Source organism: Sinohyriopsis cumingii, chromosome 6 (genome assembly GCF_028554795.1).
Source record: "Sinohyriopsis cumingii isolate HCF-2022 chromosome 6, ASM2855479v2, whole genome shotgun sequence".
NCBI classification, from domain to species: Eukaryota; Metazoa; Mollusca; class Bivalvia; order Unionida; family Unionidae; genus Sinohyriopsis; species Sinohyriopsis cumingii.
The window spans coordinates 20,795,158-20,808,833 of NC_142966.1; the positions used below are offsets into that span (position 1 = coordinate 20,795,158).

The 13,676-nt window shown below is 33.1% G+C and overlaps 1 protein-coding gene across 2 annotated transcripts in view; it reads right to left on the reverse strand.

Moving 5' to 3' along the window:
- The window catches only part of LOC149796471 (cGMP-inhibited 3',5'-cyclic phosphodiesterase 3A-like), a 259,042-nt gene that overhangs the window by 20,550 nt on the left and 224,816 nt on the right, over positions 1 to 13,676 (reverse strand). For both annotated transcript variants that reach the window (XM_089961176.1, XM_089961177.1), the window contains exons 10-11: positions 7,702 to 7,879; positions 4,849 to 4,923 (exon numbers count right to left, since the gene is read on the reverse strand). In XM_089961176.1, coding sequence (XP_089817302.1) covers positions 4,849 to 4,923; positions 7,702 to 7,879 — 253 coding nt within the window. The remainder of the gene's footprint in view (positions 1 to 4,848; positions 4,924 to 7,701; positions 7,880 to 13,676) is intronic.

A 13,676-nucleotide genomic window follows, 5' to 3' on the forward strand; every position in this document is an offset into this window, starting at 1 on the left:
TGTACCAAAAGTCTTCTGTTGAATCACAATAATACAATCCAAGAATATAAAATTATTTGGTTTTCACTTTAAATCGAAGTCTATATTTTTAGTACATCATTTTTTAGCAATTTGTATTTCCAGAGACGAATAACTTGAATGAAAAAATTTGAATAAATAAGTTCCAGCTCAAATGAAATACTGGTAACAACAATAATACAACTGATTCTGCTCAGATCTTACAGCACAAATGAATATTTTCCAGATAAACAAGATTATATAGTCCTCTACTTGACCTAAGGTCACAATTAGCTTTTTCTATTAAAAAAAACAACTATTAATTATTAGAAAATTTCATTCTGGAAGTTCTGCATGTTTACAAGATAAAATCTTTGTGATAATTAGAAGAGCTGTTACTAAAATTACAATTCAAATGTAGTAAACACAGGTAGACCTAGCATTTAATTGGGAATTTCCAATGTTCTGGACTCAGATTGAGACAACATGTTGTTTAATAAACCAAAATCAATGATTCAGATCAGGTAGAAAATGAACTTGATTTGGGACATAAGTCAAGTCCAAAAAACAATTATCCATAGCATATAATGAATAAATAAATAACAAATTAAATATATCTAACAGTTAGCTTTTCTTAATGATTATATGTTTTGTATGTATGTATTTTGTAATTGACCTTTGTCCAAATTCAAGTTAATGGCATACCTGACCAGTGACATTTATTTTGTAAAGAACATAATACATCCTGACACATCTCTATAATTATAGATTAAATATCGAGATCTTTATTAATGGATATAAACAAGTTTACTTCTATTTGAATGTAGATCTTAGTTTTCCATTTGGAATTTCCTAAACATGTTGACACCTTTGACTGTTTTAGAGACGATGAGACATACATACATCCAGTCTCTATTATTGTGTCTTACCTTTTTATATCAAAGTTGTTTACTTGAAAAATTACTAGTTCTTTTCAAAGCATCCAAAGCAGAATAAGTTTTGTTGTTGTGTTCAGTTTTTAATTTGGTTGGATTTATTCAAATTATTATTCACTGGAATTAAAAAGTGCTCAATAATATTCTAAGAAGAAAACATCTGGAATAAAAGTGAATTCAAACAATGACATTTTGGATTATATTATTAATATTATACATCAAAAGATTCCAAATACATCACATCATTTCAAGCCATTGACACACCAGCATGTTTGTAACAACAGGCACATCAACACATTCAACACTGGAATTTATTTGGAACACCACTGGAATTCAAGTGGAACTTGATACATTTGGACTTTTGATAGAAACTGTAACACTACTTGCAATTTAATTCACAACACCCTAAGTTCTTTTTAAGTTTTAACTTTGTAATCAAATGAAATACATTATTTGTTGAATTTTAAAAAAACTTGTTGCTTTTTGTTCTTTTCTGTTACTCGGTTTAAAGATACAGAGTCATAACACAAACCACTAAAATTATACATTTTATGTGGTGCATGCAAACACTATAACTATTTACTTTATAAGAGAACTCTGAAACAAAGTTTTGAACTGAAGGTTTCTGTAATATGATAAATACTGGTATGTGGCATAGCTATATTTCACTTGTATCCTGTTATTTTCCATGTTTTTTCTAAATTTTGTTATCATGTAAGCCAAAATAGCCTCAACATTTTTATTTTCCTACATGTTGTAAGCCAGTATATCCTCTATGTTTTTATTGTCCTACCATGTTGAAAGCCAGTAGAGCCTCAATATTTTTATTTTCCTACCATGTTGTAAGCCAGTATATCCTCCATGTTTTTAATGTAGTATGATGCTGTAAGCCAGTATGTCTTCCATGTTTTTATTGTCCTATGATGTTGTTAAGACAGTATGTCCTCTATGTTTTTATTGTCCTATGATGTTGTAAGACAGTATATCCACCATGTTTTTATTGTCCTATGATGTAAGCCAGTATATCCTCCATGTTTTTAGTGTAGTATGATGGTGTAAGCCAGTATATCCGCCACGTTTTTATTGTCCTATGATGTTGTAATCCAGTATGTCCTCCATGTTTTTATTGTCCTATGATGTTGTAAGCCAGTATATCCTCCATGTTTTTACTGTCCTATGATGTTATTTTCCAATCATTCAGAGAATGCCCATTGCCAACTAGGAAAGATTGGAGCAAAAGGGTCAAAAAAAATTATTCTAATAAAAATTTGTGACATTTACTGCAGCAAAATAAAATTCCATGTGGAAGCCATAAGAATGATACAATCATTTAAAAACATTACAAAACAGGCATATGTGCAGATATATAATACTATTTACAGTACACGGCTCTATGTATTCTTTACAACTGTCCTCCAAACTGCTACTGGCTCTTTCCAGTTTTGGTAAAAGATCCTTTTCCAAATTTGTTTCTACACGTTAAAGGTTGGATCAACATTTATCACTCTGCATGACTCATTTCTCAGCTCTCTCAATATTTTTTGTATGTAAAACATGGAGGACTTGTTTTTTATTTTTATTTGATTCCATATAGCCTTCAAGACTGGCTTAAAATCAGTCTGACATTATAAATTCATGGCAGACATGAAAGGTTTATAGAAACAGTGCCAATTACAGTTTGCAAGTAAACACAAATGTTGCAGAAATCTAATTTAAGACCCATCCACCAAAACAAACAACACAGTACATCATGAAGAAAACACAATCAATTGAAATGAAGCATTCCAAAAAATGGTGCAAAACTGATCATATGATACAAATTACCAGATAAGACTGGTAAGGAATGAAACAAACTTTCTGATTATAATATGCCAGAAACTGGTTTTATGTCACAAATTAGCATAAATACAGAGAGGACGAAAAACACTCAGCTGTATGCTGGAAACTGATGATATACTACAAATTACTGGAAAAGATATGAAAGGACTGAAAATAATTGCACACCGCTCCCTCGATAACTCGTGCCTGGATAACTCGCGATCCCGCTTATAACGCGGTGTCCGTCTTGGCTCCCGATTTTTTCCAGAGAAAATGTATTTAAAATATCTTTAAAATATGCTGAACATGAAAAAATTACGATAAGAATTGATAAATTAAACCTTGATACATTACTCATTTTATCATCGAAAATGGTGATTAATGCCTGTAAAAATATAATCCATATTTTGAAATTTGCAAGTTCTAAAGAAGAATTAATTTCAGAGATCTCGAAAACACTTAATTATGCATATTTGGATGCCAATTTTTGATCTGGGATGCAGAAAATCACTGAGGCGGAAGTCCTCCGTATGCATGTAATAGGTGCGCGGGAAAATTTAAAGATTTGCCAGTCCTGTTTCAGCCACCTGCTTTGTGGGAAAATGTGTTGATCATTGAAAACATGAAAAGAGTCAATCAACCGTCACATCGAAACCCGTGAGTACTTCTGTGAGAACCTAACTACATGTACATGCCGGCTTTGTTTTGATCAACAACTTGAGGAAGTGTTTGTTGCATTAAAAAAAAATCAATTACAAGAGACCTCGGGTGCTGGATTAAGGGTCTTGGAGCTGCCTTTGACGTAAAGCAAAACAGTAGCAGAGACAACGACGATTATAGTGACTTCAAATGTTTCAGTGAAACTGATGTCATTAATGCTGAGGCTGTTTGGGAGAAATTCGTACAGACTCATGGTCCTGAGATGGGCATTTCTCTTGATGATATGGAGGAGTGGATTTGTGCTGACAATGATTGCCCCACAGCTGAATACATGTCAGATGAAACTATAATTATTTCTATAGCGAACAAATATGCAGCAGAAGACGATTCTAACTGGAGTAACACAAGTGTTGAAAGTGATGCAGACGCAGATGTTGCACCCCCCACCCCTCTGCACAGGAAGCAATCAAATATTTTGATATTGCCATAAGGTGGCTGGAGACCAAAAATGTTGACTACGTAAAGCTCATGCAGTTGAGAAATCTGAGGTATTTTGCTCGGCGGCAGAGAAACCAAGGAGTAACACACACACAAAAAAAATAACTGATTTTTTCAAAAAGTGAATTGATAATTGTCAAGCGTAGCACAAACGGCAAGTATTAACTTATTCTAATTTACGTTGTTTTAAATTTGTAAACCAATTAAATATGTTAGTACTGATTAACCCTTGTTTTTTTTGTTTTCCATTTTACTTCTATCGCATTCAAATCTATCTATCTATCTATCGTTCGATCGACACTGTTTCTCGAAAAGAGTCGATCTTTTGTATATAAAAAAATATCTAATTTGGATCAAACAATAAAACTAGAAGGTATTCAATTCAACATAAAAATTAGTGACGTAGTACACAATGTGTGAAGTGATACACATGTTAAGCGAAAGGAAACAACATGGAATAATGTTTTCGATGATCGCCTCAGTATACTGTAATTTATCCTGAAATTAATGTTGTCCTATGAGGAAATAATAAAGTACACCGTTATGAAGAGATATTTATTAACAGTTAATCTCAGAACGATTATAAAGTGAGTATTCAAGAGTATAATCTGCCTACCCCCCCCCCATTTCTCCATTATGTTGTCAATCACTTTACTGGTTTTGGGCTTATTTTATAGGTCCCTCGATAACTCGCGCCTCACTTATAGTGGGGTTGATGTTTCTGGACCCCGATGTGCGCGAGTTATCGAGGGAGTGGTGTATATGGCTTCAACTTCTGCCAAATTTTTCTTCTCAGTATTTTTTTAATGAAAAATCATGATTATTTATTTATGATGGCACGATTCGTGAACAGGCTCAGCAACTCAGGGCATACCTGAATCATGTTTGCCAGTAAATCTTCTCTGTGCACATAAATAAGCACAACCATACAGAAACATACCTGTTTCAGCTTCAGTATCCATTTCATCTTCTGTATCTTTAGATGTGCTGTCCCCTTTTTCTGAGTCTGAATTAGCTGAAAGCATTAAAGAAGAGACCTAATAATGATTCAAATACTTCTCGATATGACTTATGCAAGAGGTGAGGAAACACTTGTTCAAGATGCACGTGGAATTTTCTAAGTCCAACTAGAACCATAAGAAATTTTTTTTAGCTGAAAGATCAAAATTAAAGTCCATCTTAAAGAGTCTAAATATTATAGACCATTTCTAAATCAATTACATCATTTAAAAGTTACAGAGATAACATGAAATTATTATGCCTGGACAAAGTTTAAAGTCAAACAGAGGCCTTATGTCAAAGTTTGCCCCAATCCCCCAAAGATAAGTGTGTGAGTGAGACTTTTCAATGTAGTGTTTTAAAAAATTTCATTAATATAGCAATGATGTCTGCAGAGTAGCAGTTTATAATGATGTCCAGCACTGGAGTATCATGCTGCAGACATGTGGCATCATGTCCCACCCAGTCTCATTATCTTGAAACCAGGCCAACCAATCCAAAAACTAACCTCCTAATGCTGAGTACCTATCATAGAGAAAACAAATTCACGGCCAATGGGATTTATGCACAAACAGACACAGACAACTCAGTAAAACCTCCGCATAAAATATGACTACAGTGGGGATGGTGGTGGACAAGACTTTGTCAAGCTTTAAATTGCCACTCATCCTGTTGTGCATGACAATACAACCCGTTATGAAAGTACCTAATGTATGAGCCCAAAGTGGTCTTTTAACTAAGGGATATAAACAAACACCCAAATCTATACTTCTATAAAATATGTACATATATTGTTTTCAACTTTATATATATATATATATATATATATATATATATATATATATATATATATATAGAGATACATACACACACACACACACATACATACATGTATACACATACCTCTCCCTCGATAACTTGTGCACAACAGGGTCCAGAAACAGAAACACTGACTGCACTAAATGTGAGGCAGTGAGTTACTGAGGGACCTAAAAAGAATTCGACGGACATCCAGAAAACCGTGGGGGTGGAGGTGGTAACTGGGCTGTTTAATGACTGAATCCTTGTTTTATATAGTCGCACTGAGAATAATTTTCAATAAAGCACTTTTTGTTATGATGAAGTTGTTCGTTATTCTGAATAAATAGCATTTATTTTCAAAATGTCCAGCATCTGAAAGTTATTTTCAAAATGTCCAACATCTGAAAGATCGTTAACATTATTCCAGCTGGTTTCAACAACCATCATGTGTACAATAAAACATTTTGCATATTACATCACTTATTTTTTTGTTTTGTTGATTTGTTTGGTTCCTAATAGTGAATAGTGTAGCGTGTAGCAGGGAACCAGACTAACAGTTAACGCACAACCAAACAAGATTCCTTCTCTAAAAGAACTAGCGATAATTATTTTGTGAGAGAATCGTTTACATCGAAACTAAAATTTTGTCTTGTTCAGTTAGTAAAATATTCATGCCATGATTTTATTGCAATTAATAGTTAAACTTCTTATCATCCTTGTAAGTGGCAATTGAAGAATTCTCTAAATCTCGTTTCACCCACAATGGTCCGTGTCTGTGAAACAAAGTATTTTAGTTAACAAAGTATTTATTTCACTTGGTAACATTGCTATCTTTGATCACAGTTATATTTGAGTAGGTTAATTTAAGGTAGTTTAATTATATTATGTAAACATTATTCAATTGATCAGCTGAAATGAGTTAACCCGACACATATGACCAGTCCTGCTAGATCTTAATCATCTAGGATTTGCATGCCTTTTAACTTTTCTTTTATTCCACCTCCTTTTTTTTATTCAAAAGATGTAATTAACATGATAATACAAAGGAAGCCAGTTTTTAATTCTGTGCAACAATACAAAAAATACTCCCACTAGTCAGATTTCAAAACAGGGTCGACACTTAAATAGGTTCTCAGAGAAATGCTTGTGATAATAGCTGTTACGATAGATGCACAAATTTTATGCTTAAATACAAGAAGACACATTACATTTATGATGATTAAACTTAAAGGAAACTAAAACACATTTTTCACTGGATAAATTCTTTTTATTTAAATGTTATTTATTTATTAAAGTACTCCCTCCACTAGGCATGACATTTTCACTGATCAAAACAACCTTGAACATCGTTAATTACGGCATACTAATATTATCATTTGTAAAGAAAAATATTACAAATTAAATGACTTCCTACTAAAAGCAGATAATTTCGTAATGTTGATTAAAATTTCCAGGTCCTATGAACTGTTTTCAACAATAAAACGAGCAATATACCAAAGTTTCAGTTAGCAATTTTGATCCTGAATTCAACAAATAGGGATCGATTTTTTGGGTATTTTCTGGTTTAAAAAATCGGATCCATGCCTGATCCTGCATCATAAGCAGGTTCACGAATTATCAGGAGGGAGTGATGTATATGTAAGCCATCCATAAAGTTTGGCCAAAGCAAGTTATAAAGAACTAGGGATTTTGTGCAGAAACCATTTTTCTTTTTGGTGACATTGTGACCATAACCATTTGACATCAAATCAATTCATGTCTTTCTCCTCTCAAAAAGTTTTGTAAGGGTACCTTGTATACAAATTAAGTTACTGTGTAGAAACAAAGTTGTCTTCCTTCAGTCCCTGTGACCCTGACCTTTGACCTTGAAAATAAATAGGTTTTTTTCTAGCCCTATTTCCTGGCACTGGTAGCTAATGGAAAACTTCATTGCTAATACATACATATTTTAGCCTTAGCAGAGGGCACACAAATTTCATGGTAACAGCCCTACCTTCATTATCACTTTCTTCCTCTACCCAAATTCCAGGCAGGAGACTGGCTGTTACCATGCAGTTGCACAGGGGAGCCACCAGATGGTTGATAAAAGTTTCCTGCAGCTTGGCCAACTGAGGATTTCTTCTGTCCATGTATGGAGATATTTGCATGCCTCGATTTGCTTCTTCATCACCCTAAAATGACACAACAAATTGTCACTAAGAAATTGCAATTTACATTCCAACATATTTAATGACATAGTAAGATGTTAACATTCCCAGCAAAAAAAATCATTAATAAATTATCAGAAACAAAGATGTCTAGATATCATCATGCATAATGGTACAGACAACTAGTAACACTTCAAACAATTTTCTGACAAAATTTTCATGACTTTGTCAGGATGGGAATAACACTCATACTTACTTGTCTGAAGTCACAGGAATTTATTTCACCATTGACATGTGAACAGAGGTCCAGATAAGAATGGAATGAACTGGGTAATTTATTACCTGGTTTGGAACTGAGTTTCTTTAAAGAATATTGTTGGTGTATTTGTGAACACAGCAAAACAAACTTGAAATGCAAGTCTTATTCACGATCATACTCATGCTTTTTAGAATGTGTTAAACAGCTTAGTGACCAAGACCAATTCAAGATACATGAAGAAATACCAAAAGCAATAACAAAAGTTGTACAAGTTTTCAAATATGTATCTGGAGCATCTTGAGAAAATAGCTGACTTAGGAATTTTATTGGAAAGACAATGATGCAAACTTGGCAAAAATACAAAAAAGGAAGAAAAATCATTGCTTCATATTGTGCAAGAAAACTTTAAGTTGTTGATGTATAGTGATGAAGACAATAAAAATGTCAGAAGTGATATTGAATCCAGTAATAAGCAAATCAATTATAAAGATAATTTTAGTATTAATATAATGATGGCATTTACACCCACTAACCAACTGGAGAAATTTTATGAACCCCTTTCTAGGTCTAGAGAAGCAAAAACCACAGCTGAGAAATATAGATAATCCAAAACATTTAGCATTACTGGATTTGATGCTGTGAACAAAACATGCGGGTTGATGCAATACACCACTTCCTCAATAACTTGTGCCCTGATAACTCGTGAATCTCGTTATAATGCGGGGTCAGGCATGGGCACCATTTTTTTAACATAGAAAATACAAAATATATATATATTACCCATATTTGTTTAACTTGAAGAAAATCATGATCAAAATTGGTAAATGAAACTCTGGTGTATTGCTCATTTTATCCCTGAAAAAAGTAGACAGGACCTGGAAATTTTAATCAACATTATGAAATGATCAACTTTTAATAAGAAGTCACATATTTTGCTACATGTTCTTTCCAAACGACCTTCTTGGTACACTGTAAATAATGATGAACAAAATTTTTATCAATGAAAATTTCACTAATGCCAGCTAGAGGCAGTACTTTAAGAAATAACTATGAATTAAATAATTTTTTTTTTTTTGTGAAACTTGTGTTTTAGTTCAGTTTAATTTTAATCATAAGTGCAATGTGCCCTCTTGTATTCAAAGGTAAAATTCATCAACCGATTATAACAGCTATGTCTGTGAGCGTTTCATTGAGCTTAATTACGTCCCAACCGTGTTTTGATATCAGACTTTTGGAAGTATTTGTTGTATGGTTCCACTGAATTAAAAGCTGACCTCCTTTGTATTATCACATTAACTGCATCTTTGTATCAAATAAAGGAGGCTGAATAAAAGAAAAGTTAAAAGGCATGCAAATCCTACATGTGCAATATCTAATGACCCCGGTTGTAAATCAGTTTAACTCATTCCAACTAATTAATCGAACAGGGTTATAAATATTACTGTGTATGTAGGTGTCACATTACCAAGCGAAGTGGGCAACTAAGTCGCCTAAAAAGCATAAACTTTGCCTTCTGTTGGAAAAGTGAAAATGACTTCATCCTGTGATTTGTTTTAGGTACATTGACTGACCATACTTTTTAGATGCCCCCTCGCCTTAGCTTGGTTAGTGAAATGTATTCATCAAGCAGGGTTAATACAGAATTCCGAATGATAAATTCAAAGACTTTTCCCAAACTTTCAAAGACCACAAACACAGATTTGCAAGACCTATTTTCACTAACGTTTTGTATACAAGTCATGTTATATGAGAAAACAGTGAAAGCAAAATACTACAGTACTGTTTAATGATGAAATGAAACTGAATGGGTCATCAAAAGAAAAAAACCAGGACAACTCGACTACATCCGAAGCTAACAACCTTGGACAATTTTATTTGTGATTATGAAAAGAAATTAAAGTGTGTGGGTTTATTTCAATTTTCAAAGACTTTTAAAAGATCTAAGGGTAATTTGCTCGATTTTCCCAAACTCTCAAGGCCTTGAAAATGCTACCTCATTTTTCCCAAAGTGTCAAAGACCTTCAAAACCGTATGAACCCTGTCAAGCCATCAGTAGCTAGGCCTAGTTTTTATATCAATTACACAAACTCTTGCACCTTCACGGGCATGTGTTTTGTGAACTGATTGACCATAATCCTTTCCCAAGTTAGTTAGCAACTATCGCTGTTCAATTTCCACGTTATCCATTGATGAGAAAAAAATACAAACTTATGTTTCGAAACTTTAACAATAGTATGTAAATAGCTATTTGTGTTTTGAGAACAGAATCAGTGATTTGGATATTTTAACTGCTGCTTGTACACTATTTCGTCATATTATTCCAAGTTTGAAACCGTAAGTGAACCGGTGAGTAATGGGGAAGTCATGACGGACATCAATGTGTCTGGGAAGTGCACGTTTATTAGATTGTCTGTTTTTGTAAATCATCATGCAGATATATTTTTTAAAAAATATACATTTCTTAGAAAGCAAAGCCTAGGTATTATCACAGGAGTCTAATGTTTTATCACTAAAGTATGATGAAATCTCTGACAACTCAAAATCACCTCATCAGTACTGTAAATTTACAGATAAGGTGATTTCATGTTGTCAGAGATTTCATTGTACTTTAATGATAAAACGTCCGACTCCTGTGGTATTATGTTATTTAAAATTTAACATTAAAATGCAATTATGTAGGTCAGAAACATGTGGGACAGTGCTATGTTGTGGAATTCCCAAGAAGAGTTATAAGGTCAATGTTATAAGGGTTTAGTTCATATACCGACTATAAAGGAGCCATGTTTGTAATTGTATGCATTTTAGTGAGTTATGTATGGATAATTACAGTAATGTTGTATCAACAACAAAGAAATTAGGATGAACAGTATGACCTGAAGACATGTGTGCATTTGCCCTCATGTACATGGCACAAGGGTTGTTTCTTACCCGTTAACAAATCTTACAAAATGCTATTATTGTGAACTTTTATAAAGTATTTTAAAAATTGTTGATTGAGCATTTTTACTATCATGTAATTACAATAATGCAATCTGGTTACTCAGTTGAAATGTGTTACAATGTAGTTTCTATTATTCTCTTTTAGAGTCATATGGCAAAAATAATTCTAGTTTCTATTTAAAAATAAATTATTGTTTAAATCCAATGTTAAATGTAAATATGAATACTAGGAAATAGGGCAAAATTCAAATAAGAGAACACACATTATATATATATATATATATATATATATATATATATATATATATATATATATATATATTAGTGTTTCCCTTTATGCACATTTGTGCGTCAGGGACGCATGCTGGAGAAAATTGACGCACACATTTTGTTGCCATGCGTTTTTTTGACGCAAAGGATTTTCATAATGTGATCAGGATTTATTTAATACCCAATGTATTGGACAATGGATGCCATCGTATTTTCTTCGAGCATAGGCACTAACTGGTTCCCCGCTTTGTTTGCTCCTTGCCTTGCGCTCGTCTATTCGTATAGCAGAGTGCAACGCAGGGAACATTCGAAACAATGAACCAGACTAGCATAGGCATTCCCCTAATCTCGTGAGCTCTCACGCGATCTCCATTAAGCTCAGCAAGCCGTCATCTAGATGTTTAATCTCATTGATTGATGCACTAGAAAGTGATCTCCAGATTAAAACGTCGTGCACTAAAAGTCATTGGCGAATAAAGTGAAAGAAGCAGAACACAAAAGAGTAACTGTGGATCTAACTTTAATGAAAAATGGAGAAAATAATGCCCTTGACTGGAATATGGTATTCATACATTAGGATTACCGGTGTGACTTATGATCGTGTGATTGTGAAGACTGCAAAAGTGAATAATCCTTTCTTGACAGTGTTTTAGAATTTTAAAAAATCTGCCCTTGTTCGCCACAAGATATCTGGAGAACACATTATAACCCAACACATTCTTTCACAACAAAGAAATCAGTAAACTTGCAGAGACAAACGCGTTATTTGGATTACAAAGTCAGCGGGTCATTGCAGATTTTGTTGGTTTTTAACTTTGCTGCAATAAAAGAGAGATCTTAAAGTTCAAGTGTAACTTATTAAAAAGAAGATAATCATTATCCTCCTTGATATCTGGATAAATATGTTCTATGACGAAGTACAATGAAACTGATGATAGTACACATTTTATGAAAGGCAGTAATTTGACTGCCATTTTGTTAAAAAGATTTATTTGGCTTTTTGTATTGGCATGTATATACTGTGTTGGGCTATAATATTGCTTCATATTGATTACAAGAAGACTGTTAAAAGAATGACTTTAAAAGAAAAATGAACTAATAAAATTATTCTTTGAATGAACAATGCATTTGTTTGTTAATTATGCATGTTGATTTATTTGTATGTTTAGAGAGAGAGAATGTTGTGCAAGTTGCAATATCCTATTTGAAGCTGAAAAAGTACGAGTCACATGAAAATTTGTCAGTATATTTTTGACACCCACATTTTTTATTTGACCCCCAGTTCTGACACCAAGGTTTTTTTTTTACCTTCAATTTTACACCCATGGGGGATACACTGATATATATATATATATATATATATATATATATATATATATATATATATATATATATATATATATATATATATATATATATATATATATATATATATATATTGCCTTTCTTGCTTTGCGTCCACTTCTTCCTGTTTAGCTCCCATTTCTCCCCTGTTCTGTACAACAGGAGAAGTAACTTTTCCCTAAAATTCAAGTCTAGCTTGACCTCTGGTATTTGTAATATAATTAAAGTACCTTAAATTATCCAACTCATTCATAAGTGTGATCAAAGATAGCAAGGCACCCAAGTGAAATTAATACTTTGTCAAATAAAGATCTTTATTTCACAGATAGGATAATTGTGATGAAGTTTCAGAAAATTCCTGAATTGGCACTTTGAGATATCCACTAGGATGAGAAGTATCACAAATATTTGCAAAATCATGGCATCAATATTTTCCTAAGTGAGCAATACCGAAATTTAGTTTCAACTTGGATGATTGTTTCATGAAATAAATGTCTAGAGTTTTTGGAAAAGAGAATCTTGTTTCGTGGTGTATCAACGTTTAGTCTGGTCCCTATTTTGTAGACTCCCTGCTTCGTACTTCATAGCCATATATGAAGCAGGAATCCAGACTAATCAACAAAAACATAAAGCAATGCCATCATTCACAAATGTTCTCTCATTCACATGAATATTGTTTGAAACCATTTGGAATAATGCTAACGATCTTTCAGATGCTGGACATCTTGAAAATAAATGCAACCACTTCATTAGAAAAAGTGCTTTTTTGAAAAGTACTCTTGATGCAATTATAAAACAAGTTACCAGCCATTAAACAGTACCTTTACACCCCACCCCCCATCCAGCGGGGATTTGATTAATTTTTTTTTTTTAGTTCCCTTGGTAACTCGTGGCCTCATTTATAGTGCAGTCTTTGTTTTTGGACACTGTTGTGTGCAAGTTATCGAGGAAGAGAAGTACATAGTGATAAATCATTTACGCTCATTTGGGCAGAGGTTGACATGAGAC